Source organism: Fukomys damarensis, unplaced genomic scaffold (genome assembly GCF_012274545.1).
Source record: "Fukomys damarensis isolate Sample0158 unplaced genomic scaffold, DMR_v1.0_HiC HiC_scaffold_38, whole genome shotgun sequence".
In the NCBI taxonomy this organism is placed as follows: Eukaryota; Metazoa; Chordata; class Mammalia; order Rodentia; family Bathyergidae; genus Fukomys; species Fukomys damarensis.
This window is the reverse complement of record NW_022900950.1, coordinates 73,475,103-73,499,358: the sequence shown is the minus strand read 5'-3', so window position 1 is coordinate 73,499,358 and position 24,256 is coordinate 73,475,103. Positions and strand designations below refer to the sequence as shown.

The following is a 24,256-nucleotide window of genomic DNA, read 5'->3' as shown; positions in this document are numbered from 1 at the left end:
CGGCAGTGGTACAAGAGGGCAGAGACAGAGCAGAGCACTGGGAGCTGAAAGACAGCGGGAACTGCTGACCACACTTCTCTCCTCTGACCAGCAATCATTGCCCCTGTGGTGAGTACTTGATTTTCTCCCCTTGTTAAAAAGGGACTTCAACAAAAGAGAGGCTGGAGCATTCACTTGCTCCCTTTCTTAGGGAATGCTTGTGTTTAAATGTAAAGGAACATACATATTTATGTGAATTTATTCATGTATGTTTAATAGCTACCTAAAATCAGTACTTCTTAATCACTTTCTGGCCCCTCATTAAATTTATTTATTCATTGAGGACAGTAATTTTGTTGGTGAAATTCCACTTTAAAGAAATTCTCTTAACTGATCAGTTTTGGCATGCTTTATTATCTGAGCACAAGAAGTTTTGCATTTGTTTTGGGTGAAGATAAAAAGGACTGGCTAGTAGGAAGGGGTGTGGGGATAGGGAACTGGGAACCATTTTCTCTATGGTAATGAAAATTTATCATGTGATAACTTGCTTTGAATATGAATCACGGAGTCCATGCTTTGAAACAAATTTATGGTTAGTAAGATAAAGGCCCATTTGCTGCTTTATTTTTGACTTAATAAATTTTAATTACTTTCCATAAATTAAGACATTTGCCATGGTATATCCTAATTGTCAGATTTGTCATAAATAGCATAAATTTCACAAGAGTAATTGCCATTTGTGATTTGTGGAAAACATCACCTTGTAGTCTTTGTTTGAGTGATCCAGAGGAATTGTCAACTGGATTTTCAGACAGAACATCAGGCCTGTCGTGTCACCTGAACTGCACAAGGAAATTCTGATACTCACTGTACTTTTGGGTGCCATGTGGCATTGTGGACTCACCAGTGGGGAATAAAGTAGGAAGGGCAGAGAAATGGTGTGAACTGCAGATTGTTTTGAAAGATATACAGTGTTATTCCTTGGAACTACATCCCAAAATATTTCCCAGTATAGGTCCGGGAGGCTGGCTTCAGTAAACACATTTATTGGTAATTAGTAGAATTTCACACAAAAATGCTGAACTCCTAGAGAATGCTTCTTTTTTAAAACTTAAGTAGGTTATGTAATCTTTATTCTGTTAATTCGCTTAGCAAATCTTTTCCTAGTATTTAATGTGGAATTAGAGCTCAGTTCAAGGTCATCACAATTGTTCCCTATAAATTAGCAGCATTTTAGAATTCTCAGCTGCCAATATATGAACTAGGAGCCCACAGAATTTACGGTTTTGTGTTGACTGGACAGACTTGAGAGTGGCAGCATTTAATGATTAATTATTCATTTTTGAAAAGACACGTACATATTTGCTGTGTCATCCGCGGCCCGTGTTCTCTCAGATCTGCGCCTCCTGGTGCCCTGTCAGCTGGCTTCTGACTGGATTGGGCCAACAGGAGTCTCTGGGAAAGAGTTCAGGTATAGGAAGCTATAGGAATTTCTCCCATCTGTCTCTGCCAGCCTCTCTGATGGTGGCTGGGTCTGGCTGTGGCTCCAGCTTTGGGGAGACAGGTCCGCCATGTTTCCCGCGTCTTCTGTTGGCCCCTTATCCTAGCACTCCACCTACACTTGGCTGCATGAAGGTCTTGTGTTAGAGGCAGTGGAGGAAAAGGAAGCCAGAAGGTAATGGGCTAGATCACCAAGGGCGTGAAGATTCTGCTAAGCACTTGGACTGCACTCCTTCAATGACTGAGAACAATGAAGTAGGAATTTAGGCAGAGGAAGTAGGCCAGCAAATTGATCCCTACAACGGTCACAGCCCAGTATCTCAGAGGAGACACCGGAGGCAGAGAAAGCTGCTGGCCAGGGCTTAGGGCTCAGAAGCTCTGGTTGGCAGACTGGTATTTGATTGGAGGCCTGAATGAAGGAGGGGGAAAAGTGAGGTGTATTAAGGGGTAGGATGTGTAGAACTTGTTGAATTATTTGGATGTTTTCGGAGTTATCACTAAATGATGGTCTGTTGCTGTACTCAGAGGTCAGAACATGCTTGCTTGGTTAGGCTAAGGGAGATTTTCTCAGGTTGGGGTCACCCTGTCTCCTTGGAAGTCTCATGCACATTTCTGGGTTGTTTACTCTGCCTTATGCCCTGAATGTATTTTACATTCCAAACAAATTAAGGAGCTTGTTTGTGGCGTTTCCATAGGTTCTTAACAGGCGATGTGTGTGGCAGCACTGCTCCTATTTTACAAGCAAGCCAAATACTGGATTACTTTTGAAAACTATTCGTTACTCCTATTCACCATCCATCACCCCTGAAACCCTTTTCAGGGCTGTGGTCTGCCCAGTTTCTCTCTACTGGTCATGAAAGTTGTCAAACACCCACCACGTATTTATCTCATCTCCCACTTCTGCCGGTCCCAGCTTTCTCATCTGATGAAATAATTAACCTCCTAGTTGATAAAACCTTGATGAGCACTGAGTGAGGAGTCCAGCAATAGAACATCTTCTGCTAATTGAGAAAACCTACAAGTCCACCCCTACCAAGCCCTCCACAAGCCAAAGACCCTGTACCAGATTTTCAGAAAGTAAAAAAAGCACCGTGTCTACCCCCTGGAAGCTCAGCATCTCGAAACAGACCTGACAAGGTGGAATGTGGCAAGAAGTAAAGCATTATAGGCAGTGTCTGCCTTGAGTTATCCAAGTAGGACTCAGTGTGCGTGCTGTTCTGGAGTTTCGGCTAGGTGATGTTAGTAGGCTTGAAATCTAAAACTAGTACACTCCATTCTGCGAAGATTCAATGGTTGAGAGCATGGGTTGTGAAATCTTCCCTAACAGTAGAAGAAAGTGTATCACCTTGGCCAGTCATCTCTCTGCTTCCCTCCGATATCTGTAAGATGAAGGCCGTAGTAGTTTGTATGCTGATTGCTAGGAAGACTAAATGACAGCTGTATGTGGTGTGTAGCGTGTACCTCCTGACAGTAGATATGGCTGTTGATCATACCTGGGGCCAGAGGGAAGGTTCTAAAGGGCCAGTTGAAAAAGCTGCATGCGAGTCCCAAGAATCGTTGTTGTCCTTGCACGTGAGAACTGTTAGGGCTAACCCTGTGATCCTTCATAGTCACTTCAGTTAATTATGAAGAGGACCCTGGTACATACAGGCTTTCTTCATGACAGATTAGTGTTTTGAGTTTTTAGTTATCCCTTTGATCACATTGCACCTTAAATACATAACACAGTTGTACTTAGAGAACTTACAGAAGTTTAGAGGCCAGCAAGTGGCAAGTATCACTGTAAAGGGTCAGCTCTGCCTTTCTGAAACCTTCCACAAATATGCATCGCCTCCCCTCGCATTTGAATTCAACACACATGAATTGAGTGTCTCTCTTTTTCAGTTTCTGTGTAGGCTCCAGGGTTTCGGGGATAAACAAGTAGTCCCCATCCTCATGAGGCTTATAATCCTATGGTAATATATGTGAACAGCTCAGTGCACTGTGATACAAGCACAAACAAGTGTGCAGGTCACAGGGGTGTTCAGGAAGGAGAGGGTGAAGGCTTCAGAGAGGCTGTAACATTTTAAAGATTTTAAAGGAAACAGGGATAGGAGATCAGACCACAGTTCACACAGAACGGGATCATGGGTGTGTGGAGGGCCATAGTTGGAGGTTGGAGATATAGGTAAGGCATAGATCGTGTAAGAGCTTGGCCTCTCTCCTGGGGCCTTTGGGGACCTTTGGAGCACTTCAGGCAACAAAATGCCACAAGACCCATTTTTAGCAGGATCACCCTAGTGTGGAAGATTGAAAAGTGTATCGGAGATAGCAGGTTTGTGTCACCACCACAGAGTCACTGAGGGTAGGGGCAGGGTCTGCAGTATCCCATCTCTAATGTTTAATGTCACAGACATGCAAGAAATGTTTTGGAGCAAAGACAGTGTGAGTTGAATTTCCCAGCTCTGCATCCTCTCCTCAGAACATGCTGACCTGGACCTCCATCTGTCAGAAGCAGCTTGACTCAGATCATAATAAATTCTCTTTTCTTGGCATTCTTTTAACTGGCACACTGTTTACCAGCCCTTCCACGCAACTGTGGTGGGGTGGTGATTGATGCTTACAATTCTGACCCTGAGGTACTTCAAGCCTGCTAAATCATCAGAAAAAGATTAAAGTGTATTCAGTACTGCTCTAATGTTTGTGGGTTTTACTGCATCCTTATTCTTTGGAAACCGATGGTTTTTCAAGTACCTGTGTACTTGGATACAGTGGGACTCTGATCACCTACAGCCCCAAACTCCCTCGGGTGCCAGGCACAGGCAGTTTATTATGCATGCCCGAAAATAAACAGTGACCCGAGTTCTCTCCAGACCCAGAAGGAGGAAGCAGGTTAGCCCCAAAGGGGCAGATGAGCCAGAATGAGAGTGAAAGCAGTAGTTAGAACAGCAGTGGGAATGAGAAGGCAGAATTGGAGCAGACCAGGGGATGGACAGTGTGCAGGCTGCCAGCACAGCCTAGCCCCCTGCAAGAGCGCAGCGTGGAGCCAGGACCCAGATCCATGCTGTGGGTGCTGTGACCCCAGTCACCAGGCTAAGATTTGGCAGGATTCTCCACCAGCTATATTTGTATTGCACTAACTGCCGTTCGGTGAAATGCCAAACATTAGCAAGTGGAAACATCAATAATGAGAGCATCCTGTTCCCCATGCACATCTCTTCCTGAAAATCATTTTTTCTGTGGAGCTGACAAGATTATTAGGCCCAAAGTGAAGAACTCAGGATAGAAGCTAAGCTGTAGCTCTATTTGAAAGCTGGGTTCTGGGGGCTGGGGATTTAGCTCAGTGGTTCTGGCGCCTGCCTTGCAAGCGCAAGGGCCCGACTTTGATCCCCCCCAAAAAAAAGAAATAATACGAACTTCTTCATAGGGTCGGTATAAGGGTGAGATAGAACATTGAATGTGAAATATGCTTCCCTGGAAAGCCTTAGCTATATAAGTAGTACATAAACATACAAATATATATGTCCTATGTGTGATAGTATATATGAATATTAAATATGCTAAAGAACATCAAAGTATTCTAATGAAATACGGAAATGTATTTTACCCATATAAGTACAGGATCCTCACAAATCTCCCCAAAGGAGAATAGGGAGAAGAGCTGTGTATTGAGTTCCTGCAATAGGACAGGTATTCTAGACTTTCTCTGCTTTGCTCTACCCTCTTTATTCTGCAGGATATTAACCCCCTCTTACGGAGATGAGGGAACTGACCCTCTTCCTCCTCGGGCATAGTTAGCTGTCCTTGTTTAGCTCCTGACTCACAAAGGCGCCGAGAACTGCTCGTGTCCCTTGGGGCTGGGCCATTTCCTAGTGTCTCTGAGTCCTTCACACCTGAGGTGGAACAGCGAGGTTCGGAGGGGACTGGAACAGCACGAGTGGGTCAGGAATGTGGCTCCGACACCCAGTCACAGCCCCATCGGGAGGTCGGTCAGGCCTGGACTGAACATTGGAGGGGACCATGCCCCGTCTCCAGGGCTTGAAGAAGTGGCTGTGACCCTGTGGTTCTCAGAGTTCAGTTGTGTTCTGTTAGTGATGCCACCACTGGCAGCCTCGTGGGTGCCACCTGCACCTGACCATTGTCGGGCAGTTTGTCGAGCTGCCCGTGGGAGGCCTATCTCAGGTCCCCTGCCACGCGTGGCACCTCTGCCCCTTGATCTTGTGGCAGCTTACTCGGTGCCCAGTGGGACCCTCTGCCACACGTATGTCCCTTTTTATATCACTTTCCTGGTTCGCAGACAAACAGCCGGTGAACCGGAGCTGCCCGCACAGAGAAACTGAGGTCCTGCCTGCTGAAGGGCCAGCTGCATCCTGGGGAGGCTGTTGGTGTGGGAGAAGCAGTTGTTCGGCCCGAGGCCCGAGGCCCGAGGCCCTGAAAGACGGTCCTGTGTGGTGTTTCCCTAGGTTCTCAACAGGCGGTGTGTGGAAGCGGCAGTGATGACAGGCCTGGCGCTGAACTGCCACATAAACAAGAAGTCCCTGTTCGACAGGAAGCACTACTTCTATGCTGACCTCCCCGTGAGTATGGTTGTGGTCACCCTGGAAGCCTTCCAGCTGGGAAGCCCGGCCTGGGGGACAGGAGGGAGGGGGCAGGGCCGCGCCTCTGCTGTTTTCTCTCCGCAGGCTGCCCGTCTCTGCAGGAGGCTCTGCTGGGGCCCGGACGAAGGCGGTGCCCCCTGATGTTCACTAGATTGTATGCAATTGTCCTGATTGCTGACTCCTTGCTTAGCCTCATGCTTCTGGTGGCTCTGTCATAATTGAACGGGGACTCGGAGGAACCAGTGTTGTTAGGCCCGGGCCAGCCGTGGAGTCTGGTGCTAATTGCCTGTTAGGACAAAGGCCGAGGCTGTGGCTGATGGATGGCTACTGCCCACTGTAGCTCTTCAGACAGGGGGAAAGCGCCTCTCATTAAAGCCTAGGGTCTCTATAAGAGCTGTCTGCTTTAGTGACAGCGCTGTCGCTTCCCAAGGAGCAAGTAAGTAGACAGTAGTAAGCAGAAACATGAACCTGAAACAGGCACGAACAGCAGTAATTGGCAGAGCAATAGGCTCAATATTTGCCTGCTTTTTTCTTAAAACTAGAAACTTTTTTCTTTAAGAGGTGCCGGTGTGAATGGGAGACAGTTTTTCATAACATTGAGTTGGAACAAAACTGAAATGTTGAATGGATCTCCCAAAATAATGTGTCATTTGATCCGAGCCTCTAATAGTAAGTATGACTCTCCTTTAGGTTTAGAAAAACACAGGTGACAATGCTGCCGCTCATTTGCCTTTGAACTACTAAAGATAGAGGGGAGCTGATGTTTAGTGGGTAAGGGTAGGAACCCATAAAAAATAGGAGCAGGACCCTGATTCTCCAATTGCAGCTTCTTTCCCCGCTCCAGCTACTTGCCTTCCAGTGAGTTCTGCTCTGTAGGTTGAAGAGAATTAAACTGCTTTTCTTCATCTCTTTTGTTGCTGTTTTTCAGTGTTGCAGATCAACACACGGCCTTGTGTATGGTAGGCAAGTGCTCTGCCGCTGAGCTACACCCTTAGTCCCCATTTCTTTTATCTTTTAACCAGTTTGGTTAAGGCGGGAACATCAGCAGTATGACAAAAATGATTATTTTATTTATGGCCTTCTTTCTGACACAAGTAACTCAGATAATCTGCAGCTGGTGTCGCCAACTATTAGACGGGATGTCCTTATACTAAAAAATCGTCACTTGCTGATCTGAAATTTAAATTTAACAGGGTGTGCTGTATTTTATCTGGTGACCCTCTCCAAAGTTTATAAGATACAGTTGAAAAATACAGTCAGCCTTTAAATTTAAAAACATATTTCAGGAAAAGATACAGTGCCGTTAATCCTTCTCCCAATATTAGCCTTTGCTTCTAACACACTTATCCCATGGCTCTTGCCTCTCTCTGAAGCAGTTCTGGAAGTCCTCTCCTGAATGTCTTTAGTTACTCTGTCATGGCTGCCTTGAGGCCCTGATTCCATTCAAAACATTTACCTTTCATAGTCATTTTGACTTTGGTGAAGAGCCAGAAGTTGCACAGTACCAGACACAATGAATAAGGTGGACAAGGACCCATCGTAGTGTTTTTACAAGCCTGCCTTTCCATTGGATGGTAATCAGCAGCCACATTCACATTTTGATCACACTTCTTAAGGGTACTCACAAAAGAAAACTTCCAGAACTGTTTCCAAAAGTGATACAAACGATAAGTGTGTTTGAAGTGAGAGGGAATATTTTAAGGGGAATTTATGGCATAGTATCTTACTGTAATAGTCTTTTAAGAAAATTAAAGCCCTTACCATATATTTTGATCACACTTCATAGTTTTACAAATTGAGACTTCCTTTCTCAGTGTAGAGATGAGTTAGCCTCCTGCGGGGTTCTCAGAGTGTGGTTCCAAGGTATCATATAGTTGTCAGCATCTCCTGGGACTTTGTTAGAAACAGAATCCTCAGGCCCCACCCCAGACCTCTTAAATTAGAAACACTTGAGGTGGCACTACGCACACTGTTTTGACAGGCCAGCCCACCGGCATTTCTGGTGGCATTAATGTTTTAAAACCCCTGGCTGGCCTGGTGATGAGGAAGCCAGACCCTGGAGCCGGAGCATCTGAGGAAACATGCTGATGCAGAGACTTCCCAGTTGCGTGTGGCTCTGCATGAGGCCATGGCCCTTCTGTGCTTGTACTGCTTCCCCTGGCTCTTGTGGGACCCCACATGAGTGTGACAGATCAGCAACCGTGTCTGGTGTCCAGGCGCGACGCAGATGCTTAGGTGACTTAGCTGTTGTCCTGGATTGTGCAAGTCTCTGCATGAGCCGGCTGTCTCCTTGGTGTGTGCTGATGCATGCATCTAAAAGGGATTCTTGTCTCACCCTTAGAAGGAGGCACAGTGTCCTGGCAGCATCCACCAGTGTGGTAGCGTTCTGGTTAGAGTGGGAGTGGAAGCTGGGTCAGTGAGGGCAGCCTGCATGACTGGTTGGCTGAAAGAGCGGAGCCGAACATGCTTGACCCTGCTGATAACTGCCGTCGGTCGTGTTGAGAGGAGATGGGAAAGTGCTTAGCCGGTGTTTCCTAATGAGGAGGGTCTGTCAGGAGCCCGGTAATGAGATGCAGGATGCAGGCTAATGAGCTAAATGAAAACAATCAATTCCTCTCTGAGGGGCTCCTGACAGGGAGATTATTGTTATTCTCAAAAATGGCACTTTTGTGAGGAAGATGGGATTCATGTTTCTAATTGCATCGTTACTGGGGGTGAAGGAATTGGGGGGAAAGAAAAGGGGTGATGGGAAGAGCCAGAAGCAATGTCTTTAAATTATGGCAGCCATGCATAAGCTAATTTTTCTTGTATTCTCGTTCTGTTGTTTTGTTGTGTGACACTGAGAGGAACCATACTCGAACCCAGCCTCTGGTGCTGGGCTCCTGACGTAACTCATGTCCGCTTGCATGCAGGCAGGGTACCAGATCACCCAGCAGAGGCTCCCGATAGCTGCCAATGGGAACCTGATGTTCGGAGTCTTTGTGGGCAGTAAGCGGAGTCACATGGCCACCAGGACAGTGAGGGTCAAGCAGATCCAGTTGGAGCAAGATAGTGGCAAAAGCCTCCACGACGACCTGAGGTCCCAGACACTCATTGACCTGAACAGGGCAGGTAGGCTTAAAGTTTTTCATTGCTTCTCCCTCTGGCTCCCTCGGTTCCTGGATTTTAGGCGCCTCTCTTCCTTTCTAGAGTTTTCCCAAACCGACTGAAAGCAGACACAGGCATCTGACAGAAGATCAAAGTATCTGTTAGTATTGTCAGAGCCCATGAGAGCGCGCAGCTTGGACTGTGATCTCAGATCAGACAGCCTTAGCCACCTGGCCTCAGATCCAATAGCTGGGTATTTCAAGTAAACATTAAAACAAATGAGCCAAAGTTAAGAATCAAAAAGTAGAGAGGAGAGAAACGATGTCAAGGCCAGAAACACCTTAAGAGTCCCTCAGTAATTCAGGCTTTTCCTGGGGCTTAATCTGCTGGGGACACTGGCAGGCCCCAGTCAGGCTGACTCTGTCTTTCTGGTAGGAGTTGGCCTTTTGGAAGTGGTCCTGGAGCCTGACCTGTCCTGTGGAGAAGAGGCAGCCACGGTTGTCAGGGAGCTGCAGCTGATACTTCAAGCCCTGGGGACCAGCCAAGCAAACATGGCAGGTAGAAGCCCAGGGGAGTGGCCTTCCCGTGGTACTTTCTACTCCCCAGGTCACTTTGGACCTGACTTTTACTCTGCCGTCTGTTATGTTGAAGTTGTTTACATCTGTTTTCATCCCTTTCCACTCCAGCTTTTTTCCCCCTTTAGAATTTTTCTTGGCTTCCTTTCTGAGCCCTGAACCAAATAAAAACACTAATAGCAGTGCAGAGACCCTGAACCGAAGAATGTGAGTTATCTAGGACCCTAGATACCTTCCCTCTTCTTCTCACGTCAAAACTGTGGGGATTCAAAATAATGTGTCTGAGCATTAATCTTTCTCAGAAAGAAGGCACTATTCTTCAAGAATAGTTCTTAGTTTGTGAGTTCTCTATAACAGATAACTAGTTGCTACTTTTCGAATATCTGTTTCTTTTCTTTTGTAAAATTTTCATCCATGAAATGTGGACTACCCTGATTTGGCTATTACACAGTATACACATGTATTGAGTTATCATGTGTATCCCATACATTTGTACAGTTAAATTGATAATTAAAAATAGAGCTTTCATCCATGTGCAGCTGGAGTCAAATTATATTGGCTGTAAGCCAAGATTATGATTACATAAATTTCATCCTGAAATCAAATCTTAAATTCAATAGATGTAAAGTAAGAAACCGAAAGCCAAAGAAACACTTGTACTCTTGGGAACCAAGCAGATTAAACATTTTAGATATTTGTAGATTGTACGTAAAATCACAAGTTTGGTCAAATTCAGTGTCTTCGGGGCTTTGGTGCTTGTCCAGGGCTCTTCTGTCTTCCCTTAAGCCCCTAAAAGCTAATCTCTCCCGTGGTCCTTTCTTATTTTCTGTTCTCCCAGGCTTTTTAACGATTTCCACCATCCTCGCAGCACCCAAGTCTGAATTTACAGTTGTGTGCTTCATGGCACGCACAGCAGAGAGGTCACTGTGGGTGCCTGGTGGGTCCCACTGGAAGTGGCCATCTTCCTGCCCTCTCATAGTACCGTGGGCACCCTTATCATGTCACATCGTCTGTTTGCATGTTACAGAGGGACTTCTGAATTGGTGATGCCACATCTGTCACTTGCAGAATGTTTTACAAGCAACAAATTATAACATCAAAACCCTGGTGCAAGTTGAATGTGAAGACAACTTGCTTATTTGCTATTGTCTTCTTTAAAGACTTAAAAGATATAGCCATATGAGTTTGAGGGACATAAAGGGTAGCTGCCTACAAGTTTCCTTCGTAGAAATGAGACTGTTACAGAAAGAGAATTCTCCAATCTCCGCTTATCACTCGTGCTGCTTTTTTATGCACAGAACATAAATTAAATATAGAAAGGTTGGATGGTTATCCATTAATGCACTAAGCATTGATTCTCTATCACTTTAAAAGTTTTTATTATTTCATTCTTATTCAGAATCACTGTGATTCCTGCAAACCCTGTGGAATAATAAACAAGCCACCTGTTAGCTGAGAAACAGTCCCATCTGGGTCTTTGCCAGGAGATAAACCATAATGGCAAGATCTCATGAGTCAGTGACAGCTGAGAGCGTTCATTAAATCTCATTTGTTGTGACACTTTTTGTTTCTCTTAAACACAAATCCAGCCTCTTTGCTTCCAGCACACAGCCGAGTGGCTCTGGTTGTTCTGCAGTGCAGGGGAGCTGAGGCTGCCCGAGTCTGCAGGAGTCCGCTTCTCCATGCCGTTCACATTTTATCAGCCGACTCCTTTGCTTACCCTTCTTTCCACCACCATGGGGCTGCTGTGTCAGCCTGGAAACTGAGGTCACTAAAAAGTGGCCGTGAAGACTAGTGGACACGGTACTTGTTGAGTGCAGCATAATTTGTTCTGTGCTGCGATTTGTTGAGTTCCCAGTGGATTTGCGAATGAGCGTGGACCCGCTGAGCCCAGATTCCAAGTCATTTTCTCCTCGGTGGACAGCATTTTGCCACTGTTGAGGTCCTCAGAGCAGTGTGTTGTTGAAAGTAGGCAGAAGTAGGCCTCCTAAGTGTTCCAGCGCTAGTCATAGCTGTCAGTTGGAACATGTATGTGCTTGTCAGCTCACTGAACATTTTTAAAAACTGCTTTATCTTCTCAAGCATTACAGCTATTCCTGAGAAACAGGTGGTATCCTACCTGTTGTACAGGTGAGGCAGCTGAGGCTCAGGTGGGCTGGATTAGTTGCCCGAGGTTCGCAAGAAGCACTTGAGCTAGGATTCGAGGCCAGGTGTGTCTGACTCCAGGCGCACTTTCTCTAAGCACAGAGTCTTCCGCTTCCTCGCCGGATTGTGACTGCCGTGACACCCACTTGGTAAGGCCGATTACAGCCTATGACCCAGTGCCGAAGACTCTCAGTTCACAGACATGGGTTGAAGTCCTGTCCTGTGACCGCCAGTAGTCGAAACCTGGGCAAATTATTTGATTTCTCTGAGCCTCACTTTCCACACTTAACAAAGAAGACTCCAAATAATTGTGGGAGGAGAAAGGGAGAAGCCAAAAAGCAAAAGAAATCATCAGAGTCACCAGGTAGAGTTGGGGCAACTACATGAGATGCATGACTTTGGGCAAGAAAGTTTGGAATTTTGGAAATGCCAAGTTTGCCTTGGGGGATGATGTCCAGGTGGCTTTGTCCTTAAAGCTGCATTGTGGGCAGTGAGTGTAATAATATATATAGGACAGCACAGGGCCTGGCAAAAAGCCTGTGCTGGATAAATGTTTTTATTAGCAGTGATAAGTAGGATAGAATTGCTTTTACAGCATCACCACTCATTTGGATGAATACGCATTGTGAAATGTGTTTGATAACATTTGCTCCCTTTCAGCTCCGGAAGAAGCTCAGTGGTAGAACACTAAGCTGGCATGCGTGAGGTACCGCACTGGGTTCCATCCCCCGCACTGCAAAACAAAGGAGATTACTTTTTTTTGTTGTTTTTCTTACTAAGTTTCGCTGAGTATTGAGGAGCCAGAGTGAGATAGCTCAGCAGACCTTCCTACCAAAGCCTCAAGCCCCTGCTGTTACAGAAACAGTTTTCTACCTTGATATTTTATTTCTGTTGTGTGAATGGGTTTTAGAAAAAAAAACATGTAACTGCACTCTGTCACTGTACTCAGCGGTATAATGTTTAAGTTTTGTTGTTAGAAATCTTGGCTTCTAGAAGACAAATTGAGCCGGGTAAGGTTTTCGTGAGGTGTGGACATGGCGCGCGGAGCAGACCTGACTCAAAAGGCTTTCATGCACTTGGAGTAATTTAACTTAATTTGTTTAAAAGGTATTTTGTCTTCACTGGGTAGAGTGTCTTTTGTTAATGTTTGAATCTGTATTTGAATCCAGGCTGGCAAGCCCTCTTTCAACACTGCGGGGCACTAAATGATTCCTCTCAGACATTTATATAGTGTGGTCTTCTGTGGAAGAGACTAAAATTCATGGTTTTATTACTCTTCCCAATTAGAATGCTAAATTGTGAGAGATGGTTTCCTTTTTATAAGCAAGTGAGTAATTCAGGGTTCCCTGTGTTCAGGGGGGAAAAAGTTGTCTCTCAAATGTGGAGATTTGGTTGCACAAAGCTCAGCATACTTTGAGTGTTCCTCTGAGTGTAGTGGGCCTTTTAGACGATCCCAACTGCAGATTAGTCCTCGTTAGGCAGAAATGTAGAAGCCATCAGGAAGCTGCTGTGAGATGGAAACCAGGCTACCTACTCCTTGCTCAGGAATATACCAGCCCCGGCGTCTATTTTTCTAACAATCACCATGCGCCAGGCTCAGCTGTAGGTTCGGAGAAACACTTTGTTCCTGCCACACAGAGCTTGAGAAAGACCAGTACGTATAAACAGATGAGCAGTAATTATAGTGACGCGCGCTTCTGGGGAGCGCATAGGTGCTGACACCTTGCTCGGCAGGTGACAGTGGGGCTCTCTGGGGCCTCTCAGAAGTGCTGGCATCCAGGGCAGACATGAAGAATGGCTGAAGGCCCTGCCAGCACGGAACCGGGTGACGCCTGAGTTGAGAAGAGGTCTGCGCATGCTCTGCAGGCACCGAGGTGACACGAGCCACTGCAGAGAAAACGTAAACAGCTGTGGCGTCAGATATTTACTTGTTTTGACTCCCTTGCGTGCTTTTGAGAGTGTTCTCAAAAAAGTTTATTTCATTTTACTTTTTGTGTGAGTTATTTTTAATATTTTCATGTAGATGTTTCATAATATTTTACTTGTAGGGAAATGGATTGCGATGGCACTTCCTAATTCAGAGTAGGTAGGGTGTATGGGGGAAGATGTACAATTCTTTGATTGAAATTATTTCTCACTGAGCTAAACTTTGTTTCATGGAAAAAATAAATGTTCTACCCCACTGTGGAGGGGGTGCATAGAGGTGGGCGAGTGACAGACGACAGGTGATACCAGGAAGTTTAGGTCTCAGTCCAAGCGCTGCAGTAATCACTGAAAGGGCCTTCAGCAGGGAATGATGTAGTCTTAATAATGTTGTGCCTGCCTGTGGGAGGCGGCTTCCGGAAGGATGAGATGAGAAAAGCATGGAAAGCATTTGAGAGGTGCTTGCAGTAGTTCGGAGAGAAGGTGACACTGAGTGACAGTGGCAGTGGTGGTGGAGAGGTGGGAGATTAAAGTGGTTTGTAGAAGAAGAGGATTTGTAGCAGACAGGTGCGGAGGGAGGATGCCTCCGGAAGTTTGAGGAACTAGATGGTGGTGGGAATGGCTCTGTGAAGGGCCAGTCGGGGTGCCGTTTTGGAGCCTGAAATGTTGCCTGCTGTGGAGTTCAGAGGAGAGGGCTGGGCTGAAGAGAGAAATTTTGGTGTCAGGAGCACATCGGTTGTTAGGTTGAGTTTGGATGGAAAAGAAAGCACTAGACAACGACATGGAAGTAGAGAACCCAGGATGAAAACAAGAGAGTGTGGTAAGGCCGCAGAAGGTGTCATGGAGGTGTCCTGCGTCCCTCAGCTTGGCAGCCAGGCGCTTGCCGGTGCCCCTTATGGGGGCATTGTTGGCGGGGGCAGAATCCAGGCTGGAGTGGGTTTAGGAGTAAATGGGAAGTGAGATAGTGGATACAGTGTGGGCAACAAAGAAAACTTGTTTAAGAGGATTGGCTGAGAAGGAAGCAGGAACACCCGCTGGATGACTGATGTGATAAGACCTGGGCTTCGGGGAGTAGGTGTTTGGGCTTGGCTTTGTTCTCCTAATGAGAAATGCTGTTGCTTATGGACACAGCCGGGGGATGCTGAGAAGACGGACGACTGGTGCGGGAGAGGACAAGGGGGCATTTGCAGCCTGGGCTCTCCCCAGGGCCCTGATCTTGGCCAAGAGATGAGGTTGCTTCCTGTCTCAGTCCCGTGGGTGCGCGTGTGGATGAGGGACTGTCGTAGAAGGTGGTAACACTTACCGTGGGACCCTGAGGGATGAGCAGAGGGGCAGCAAGGCGTCGGCGGAGTAGACAGGGAGCCACGCGCACTGGTCCTTTCACCCGAAGGCAGCCTTCCCATGGGGTACGGAGTGGAGAACTGCGGGAGTAAGTGCAGGTCGCGTCTGAGGGTCGGGCGATGCCATGGGAGCTGCCATCGTGCAAGTGAGCTATGGGAATAGCAGAAGCCGGGTCACAGCAGGGTGAGAGTCAGAGCCAGCTGTGGCGCTGAACAGGGCCCTCTGTGCAGAGAGTAGGGTCTGGGGTCCCCCGGCCTGGTTCCCAGGTTCCTAGACCTGGGCTGCGGGTGGCAGCAGTGAAAATGAGCAGGAGCGCTGGATCCGAGGTGTTGGGAGGGAAGGCCCAGTAGCGTCTGCACACAGGTCCGGCACAGAAGACGGTGGAAGGGTAATAGCACAGCCTCAGAGCTGAGCGGTGTCTGAGAGGTGTTTGGAGCCACCGCTCGTCTGAACTGTGACGGACGGCGAAGGGGCAGGCTCGGACTTGGTGTCACTGTGAGCCCCATAGCTCAGCCCTGGGTGGGCGACAGAGGACCCACTCCAAGGGGCCTTTCTTGGCATGGAATGGATGTATGCTTTTTTATTTTAATATGCTTTTGTTGTAGAACCTTGGAAAGTGAATTTATTTGGCCCATCCAAACACTTAGGTTTGATAGGTTACGTCTTAATTTAAAAGAGGAGGAACCTACATAGGCAAGTAAAGTCCAACATTGTCTTCTCATTCTGTTCCAAGTGCTACAGATGAAATTCGGGAACAGAGAATCTGAACTTTACTCCATAAGGTGTGAAACGTGATGATTTCTTTTTTCTGGCTACCTGTCCTGGGATTTTTACTCCCTGGGTGCTTGCAGCTCCTGATCTGGAGGGACTTTCGGGGACAGGGACATTCCCCCAGCACAGGGTCAGCGCCTCGTTCCCACCACTGAGTCCCCGCTTCCTGTCTTCTGCTGCAGCAAACCCTCACAGCACTCAGGCAGGATCTGGACTCGTGTGTGGAAGGAAGAGATGATCACAGTCCAGGACCTGCGGGGAGGAGGAGGGGCAGAGCCCAGGATTCAGCTCTGGCCCTTGAGCCATAAATTCTCAGGACTGTCTGTAAATCTCCTGGAGTCCACATTAGACACCCACATTCCATGGAGAGCTCTGGGGGGTTCCTGCAGTCATTCTAGAGGCTCACCCAACCTCCACTCTGGTTTTGACATTTTGTAAAAAAAAACCTTCAGCATAGAACCGCAGAGTAAATCTCCATCCTAAAAGTATTTTTCTTATTTCTCACAAAAGGGGTTCGATTCAGCTGGTAAATCTAAAATGTTTCTCCTGTATGTACAGGACACACATGTGTACCCACACACGCATAAACACGGAGGTGCCCTGGGCCTCTGACCGCTCTCGAGCGACAGGGGACTGGCTGTGTGCTTCAGGACCAGGCTTGCTACCCCTAGGGCCAGTGGCTGTCACTGGACGGCATGGCAGGTACAGCTTACCTTGACTCTTCCCGCCTTAAAAAGACCCCGCTGCCTCAAGGATTTTCTCCTCTTTCTCTCCCTCCAGAGGGCCAGCTGAGAGTGGACGCAAATATATCCGTGCATCACCCCGGGGAGCCCCTCGGCATCCGCACAGAGGTGAAGAACCTCAACAGCATCAGGTTCTTGGCCAGAGCCATAGGTGAGTGTCCGCTGTCACTGCTCCTATTCTTTTCTGTCAGTCATCACTTGTCGCCTGCCTGAATTCGGTGACTGACGGAGCAACCGCTTCAGCTTTGACAACGCTGGCTCTTTTTCGGGTAATGCCTTTGCTCGCTGCTGCAGCTGGGGGAAGCTGACAGGCCCACAGAAACAGGTCAGAGGAGGTCTCGTTCACGTGCCCTCCTGTCCACGAGGCTTCCCTGCCCACGCGGCCCTTGCCCCGTCCCCTGCCTCACCCAGGCTTCTTAGCTGCTGGTGAGCACGTCTGGGAGAAAGGAGACGGAAGCCACACGCCTGCCTGAGTCCTAATCTGCACAACTCACACGCTGTCACCTCCAGCACATCCCGTTCAAAGCAGGCTTGAGGGGAGAGAAATACACTCTGGCTCTTCACGGAGGATTCACGGAATGTTGCTTCTGTGTTTTGCCATGTGCTGCATTCCTTATAAAGTCAAATTTGTTCAGTTCCTGCTTGAACTTGTTGAGGTTGTATCTGTTTAAGTTGGAAATTGCATGGCCCAATTGGCCAGTATGTTTCTCGGTTTTGTACTCTTTTCACCTAAAAGATTGTATGTGCCTGTGCAGTCGGAATCGGTCTTACTGGAGCCCCGTACTGTGCTCATGGATGACAAATATGTAAGGAAGATGGAACAGTTTAGCAGGCTAAATATCTGAGCAATCCCTTAGAAACCGGTAACTGACTCTGAGGGGAGGTCATCTCAGGTCTAAAAACATTAAAAACTATAACAACAAACACCACAGATTCCGAGAGAGAGAAAGAGGCAGGGACGGAGTGTAAAGTGTGTCCCTCCAAGAAAGTACAAAGATCTAGATAGCTGGACATGTTTCCAGAGCACTGCTATAGTCAGAATGTTTAGTAGAATCCTGGGTCTGGCCAAGAATAGTTCTAGAAACAGTTCAGAAAAGATGATGCTGGTCTGGTGTAAGATCTCATTATCCCGACCCGAAATGATCAGGCTTGGTGAAGTCACTTTGTAGTGTACAGAGGTCCAGGAGAAAAACACCATACAATGGTCAAGGAGGTCATTTCTGGGAAGGGGAAGGGAGCGTTGCCTTGCAAAGACAGACTGAAGAGGGGACTCCTCTGTCTGGGGGAAGATGCAGCTGCACTTCTGATACCATGAAGTTGTGGATTGGGCCCTGTGCTGGTGGCCTGTGTGTGAGGGGAAGCTTGGAACAGAAAGCTGCGTGTTTCGCTTCCCCCCGGTGCAGTGGGGTCCAGGGCCCGTCATTCTAAAGCATGGGGGTGACCTAGGAAAAGGACGAACAAGCAGATTTTAAGTAGACTGAGTGGCGGTGAGTTAACGCCTTTGGCAGCCCTGATACCCTTCCATGCAGCAGTCGGTTCCGCCTGTGGTCTCCGACTCAGCCGGAGGAGCCAGCGCTTCCACGGCCTGGGCTTCTTTCTCCAAGGCCGCCATTTTCCACCGGCTTTTTCTCCCTATGTTGGACCTTGCCGCCATCATCTCACATCAGAGCTTTGGAGTAGAGGAGTGAGAGCCAAAAGTAGACGTGTTTGGTGTTACCGCCATCTTAACTACTTAGACAGCTTGGATTTGAGCAAGGGAAGGTGGTGCGTGGCAGGGTGGGGAGTTAGAGGGGAGATTTATTTTCCTAAAAGAGCTTAGCGGTATACAAGACATGGACGTGGGCCCGCTTGCTAAAATCCGCATTTCATCTATAACTTGGATAGCAGAGCCCTTCACAGCCTGTCCGCAGATCTCAGGGTACAGATCCCTGCTGGCAACAGTCCTAGGTCTGTAGTCATCCAACCCACATACGGGTCCGAGCCTGATGTCTACCAAGTTGTGTAATCTGTACCAGGTGGCTTCATCTCTCCAAACCTGAGTTTTCTCCAAAAACTTAGGGCCGTTTCCAGCATCAGTGTTCCGTGACGGCAGTGAGAAGAAAATACAGCATGCAAGGGAAGGATTATTCTACACAATCTTCTTGATTTTTCTTTGACTTTAAGATTGAGAAAGGTTTCCCATTATTGCCTGAATTGATTAAGGATATAATCAGAGTATGGTACTGAATTATTGTGTCTCTTGTAGACTATGAAATTCAGAGGCAGATCAATGAACTTGAGAATGGAGGTGAAATTCTGAATGAAACTCGCTCATTTGATTGCAAGCTGGGGTGAGTTTGCCTTCCTATGCACCCTGAGTACAGTGGGGGGCACAAGAAGTCTGGGCATGGCCCCAGACCAGTGATGTGGCTGAAAGGACTCCCAAGCTTCCCCACACTTGGCTTTCCTCTTTAGCAAAGAGCACTGTAGCCCACAGGGCTATAATATGCCCTCTCTGCTCCCAGAGATGTAAATGGACCCAGCCTTGTTCAGAAGTGCTTGGCTGTCATCCTAGACCTCCCTTACCTCCAGCTTGCCTGCTTTGTAACAGGAATTTTTACTTTTAAGTAATCTCTCAGACCTGTACCAGCTTAGGCTAGAAGGAGGTAGAGCTGAAACTCAGTTGTAGGGATGCTTCTTTGTATGTTTCGAGCTAGCTTTCACCTTGATTTTCTGACTCAGTTCTGAGGATTGTATTTCTCAAGCAGAATATTACTGAAAACTCCAGAGTGTAAAAGCTTGAGTGAAAACTCAGCTGGAATGTAACTCAGTGGTAGAGCTCTTCCTAGCACATGTGAGGCCCTGGGTTCCATCTCCAACACCATAACAAAAAAGGAAACAGTAAAGTAATTTTTAAATTTCTCTTTTTCTTATATTGTATTTCTATATCATCCATGGAAAGCTAAAGAACTTGAATTTGCCTGTGTCCCTTATTGGCAGAGGAAACCCTTTTAATCAGTTTTCACTATAGAGACAGCTATCTTGGCTAAACAACATACAAAGAGAAGAGGTTTGTTTGGCCTCACACACACAGTGTTAGTGGTTTTGGGCCTGTGATGGTACAGCGTGGTGGGGAAGAGGGAGAGAGACCAGGGTGCCACAGTCCCCTTCAAGCACGTGCTCCAGCAACCCACGAGCGTCCCGCCAGCACCACCTCATAAAGTACCACCTCCCAGTAGCACCTTGAGGAAAGACTCCAGATCCAAACTCTAGTGTGCCCCTTGTCTGCCTGTTCGCCGGAAACGTCTGCTTAATATTTTCTTCTGTAACTATTACAGTTGCACCGTGCCAATGAGAGACAAGGAAGGAAAACAAGACTACAGGTGATCACTTCTCGTGTCAAGATGTCATTGCCTACTGTGGGTTATGGGTGTATTTCAGATCCACTTAGAGATCATAATGATCCTGGAGACCTCTTACGAACCACTTTTTATTGTTATTATGTGATGGGAAACTGAGACTTCCTGTTTTGTGTGCATACTGGGAATCGTGAGCCTCAGAATCCTTTGATGGGATTCAACTGTTGCAGACCCTTGTTCACTCACTTCGGTGTCAAAGCTGTAGCTGGGCTAAGAGGATGCCGGTAGAGGTCAGTGTCCTGGCCTTTCTGGTTCTTGCATTCTGCAGCAAATTCTGCAGTGCCCTGCAGCCCCCGAGAGGAAATGAAAAGCGTGTCCGTATATGTTAAGGGCAGTTCCCTCCAGACCTCAGGGAGTGTTTCTTCACCGACAAAGTAAACAAGTTGAAATTAACAGGGGACCTTCGAAGAAAGCCATTAGGAAGATGGGCTTGAGATAAATGGAGCCCTTTGCCTTGTCCACTGATTAGCAGATTGCAAAGATGGACGCTTTAAGCAGTGAAGTTGCTGACGTGAGCCCACTTTTCCTCTGCAAGTGCAGGAGCTGCTCAAGCAGTTGTTGCTGTCAGGAGCACATAGCCCTCACCCCAAGAACCCCTGTCATGTCTGTGTCGAAGTCAGGGTTGGTCACCGTGAGCTTCTAGGTTCAGGCTGTGTCTGGTAGGAGCTTCCTTTGTCCCTCAGCGTCACTCCCTGCTGTATTTTTGCTGCTTTCTCATGGAGCATGGACTTTGCCTTTTAATTCAGCCAGTGGCTTCTGCTCCGTCCTTCAAGTTGGCTGTTTTAGGAAGTCTCCTTTACATTTCCTCTTATCAGAAGTAAGACTGCTTTATGGCAGGGGTTGGGCAGTGAGTTGATGAGTTGTTTGCCCTTCCAGTCTGTTACCTCTGAGTGACTTTAGATTTACAGCAAAATTCAGTGGAAAGTCGAGCTCTGATATACTCATTCCTCCTGTCCAACACAGCACCCTTTGTTAACATCTTGGATGTGTGTGGTCGTTTTGTTACCGTAACGAGCTGGTACTGATAGCTCATTATTCACTGAAGTCTGTAGTTCACATTAGGGTCCACCCTTAGTGTCATGCATTCTGTGCGTTTTGCTGTATGTGTAACAACACACATGCACCGTGATGGTGTCACACAGAATTGTTTCACTCCCCTAAAATGCCCTATGCCCCACCTGCACATCCCTTCCCGCTAGTTTCCACATTTTTAGGCAGAATTCATGCGTGCTTATACCTCTCAAGAAAGAAAGTTTGGGTTTTTTCGTTTGACCTTTTGTTTGCTACACAAACACTCCAAAAAGTAAGAATTAAAAGACGGGAAAGTCACTTTTCTCCCTAACACATCAGCTGTTCTCATTGGGTCCTGCCGTTTCCAGCCTATGTCTTTGTGAATCTTCACTTTATCCACAGTAGTGTATCAGCATGTGGTTCAGCCCTGTGTTACACTTACTTCACTCACCACTGCTTCAGAAGCGTGGGCAGTGGCGGTTTGGTGACTTAGACCCTTAGCAAGCCCTGTACACACAGACTTTCTTGGGAAACAGAAAAGTGACATAATAGGCCATGCAAAACATTTGCAAGTAACAGAGCATCGAAGCCCGGAAACATTCGTATCAGATTTAGCCATGTGATTCTGATCTGATCTGCCCAGGTTCTGATCACCGGACTCAAGTCCTGTCTGCTCTCTGCCCAGGTTTATGCCAGAGCCCAACCTGCCTCCCCTGGTGCTCTACGACACAGCATCTCTGCCCGCGAGAGCACAGCCTCAGCAAGTGATCAACATCGACCAGATTCGGGAGGCGCTGCCCGAGCTCCCCAGCGTGACGCGAGAGCGGCTGGTGCAGCGGTACGGGATGCTGCCGGAGCACAGCTTCATGCTGCTGGTGGGTGCCCAGGGGAAGGCAGCGGAGGAGGGGCGGATTCTTCCTGCTACTGTAGAGGCCTCAGAAGAATGAGGCACAGTAACCCCTGGCAGTGCGTGTTCCTCATAAGACCAGAGGAGGAGGCGCCACTTCACATCAGCCATTTCTCTGGTGTAGCAGCGAAGGCTGCACACAGCAGCCGTGGAGGTGGAAGTCGGTCCAGATGTTATGGATGAGTGTGTTCCCAGGTGTCTGCAGGACGGAAGAAAATCAGTGCGTGGGTTTCTAGATGTCTAACAGTATCCAGCCGTGACAGGGTCTGGCAGGATGTTAGGTTCACAAACTGCCCAGTTGTTTCACCATGTGTGGAAGGAAACATCTCTCCCAGACGATACTGCAGACTGACGAAAAGAATCCGTCTTTTGAAGCTTGAGGGTGCACCTGACGGGGCCGTTAGAAAACCTGACTCTACTGAAATCTGCTTAGGGATTTTCCATCCTTTTCAAAGCTGGGCTTTGTGGGTTTCTTTGTCATAGCAACATGAAAGTGGTGCCACATCAGTGAGTGCAGCATTTGGTCCCAGTTGTCGTCTTGTCTGTGAAGGGAGGAAGTGGAAAGCTTTGCAGCTGTAGCTCAGGGAGTAGGTCTAGGCCCCAGGCATCTTTTGGACCAGCAGAATCTGTGGGAACAGGGGTTTTGCTTCTTGTGAGACCGGGAATAACTACAGGGGGATGGGGAGACACGCGTGTTAACGATGTTTATGCACGTCAGTAACAGCAGCCTAGCAGTGTACAGTAAGGAGAGCAGCTCACTGATGATGAGGGATGAGGAGCATCCAGAGCGCCTCACAGGAAAACTCTTTGTCCCAGTGATGGTTGGGAATCATCCCACTTTCTGATACTTTACCGTGCTCACCGCCTCCCGTGGTCTCCCCGTGCCTCAGCGGTCCATCTTTGCAGTCCTCTCAGTGCACCGCAGTGACTTCCGGTGTCTTGAGGGCAGCCCTGTTTCTGTCACGCTGCACAGATGAGCGTAGCAGTATTCTTAACGCCGCTCTCTGACAGTAGGGATCCATCACTCTGTTCCTGCACAGAACAGCTCTTAACCTGAGCCTCTTCCACCTCGTGCGCTCTTCCAGTCTGATAGAACAAACCTGCGTTTCAGTCCAACACATCTTCCCTACCATCTTTGGTTGAATTTCCAGCCCACTTGCAGGAAGTGCTGAACCCGAGACCTGTGCTTCCTTACCGTGGGCCAGCCGAGATAGGGATGGCAAGATGTGGCCCAAGACTGCTAGGCGCCACAGAAACTTACTGCTTTCCCCGGGCCTTAAGCCAGTCCTATGAGGTAGCGTGCGATGAAATGGTTCCTTGGCCATTTCTTTCTGCAAGGCTGTGACTGAGAGAAGAAGCCACTGTATATAATGGTCTAAGTCCTTTATATATACCATCCTTCTCTGCGAGAGAAGAGAAAGGACCATGTCAGATCTCCCTCAAAAACAAGGCAGTTTTAGTGTCTGAATATATTTGCATCCTCAGAGAACACCTCTGTGAGATTGTCGCACTCCAGGCCACGATGAGCGTGTTCTGGGCCGGCATCTGGCACAGTCACGTTTGTGTCCTGTCGTTGTTCATGTCTGTGAAGGGGGAAGTGGAAAGCTTCCTTTGAGAGGCCAAAACCCAGCGGGCTTTGAGCAGGTGTTGGTTAAACGGTGGACACGGGTGCGTGTGTGTTTTAACGGTTCATGTAGGAAAACCTGGTAGTGTTCAGCACTTTCATTAGCCTCTCCTGTGAAGCAGGTATGGAGACAGAGACAGCCTCTTTTGGTTTTGTTTTTAAGATTTTTGTTTCTGCCTTCCTAGAGCTTGTGTACACAGGCGATACCACAGCTCGTCAGCCCCGCGGACAGATTGTCATAGAGATAGTATGGGAGCCCAGAGGAGGTGCAGTTGACTCTGAGGGGACAACCAAAGGGGGCTTCAAGAAGGAGGTGATGTTTTAAGCTATCTTTTTAAACGATTTACTCTTGGGTACCTGAAATGCATGTTTATTTTTATAGATTACAGATAATGTATTAGGTAATTCGTTTTGTTTTTTTTTTAAAGGACTAGTGCTTGAAATTTTCAAGATAAATGAGATTAGAACAAGATAGGAACAGGCAGAGAATGATTCGGACAAATTGTTTTCCCGAAATGAGGCAGCCTGGGCCCTTTATGATTCCGTAATCATTGGAAGCTGAGTTACTCATAACATTCCCGAAGATGATACGTTCATGTTTTTCCCCGTCCTCATCAGAAACACAGCAGATTGCTGAGAAGGACAGGTGCACAAATCTAATGAACCATCTTGCAA

General features: G+C 47.5%; 1 protein-coding gene across 2 annotated transcripts in view; it reads left to right on the top strand.

The window, feature by feature from the left end:
- The window catches only part of Gatb (glutamyl-tRNA amidotransferase subunit B), a 77,425-nt gene that overhangs the window by 20,772 nt on the left and 32,397 nt on the right, over positions 1-24,256 (top strand). The window contains exons 3-9 of one of the 2 annotated variants that reach the window (XM_010627914.3): positions 5,922-6,035; positions 8,969-9,167; positions 9,579-9,701; positions 16,679-16,792; positions 18,887-18,971; positions 19,959-20,003; positions 21,736-21,925. In XM_010627914.3, coding sequence (XP_010626216.1) covers positions 5,922-6,035; positions 8,969-9,167; positions 9,579-9,701; positions 16,679-16,792; positions 18,887-18,971; positions 19,959-20,003; positions 21,736-21,925 — 870 coding nt within the window. The remainder of the gene's footprint in view (positions 1-5,921; positions 6,036-8,968; positions 9,168-9,578; positions 9,702-16,678; positions 16,793-18,886; positions 18,972-19,958; positions 20,004-21,735; positions 21,926-24,256) is intronic. The other variant, XM_010627915.3, reaches the window with a different exon arrangement.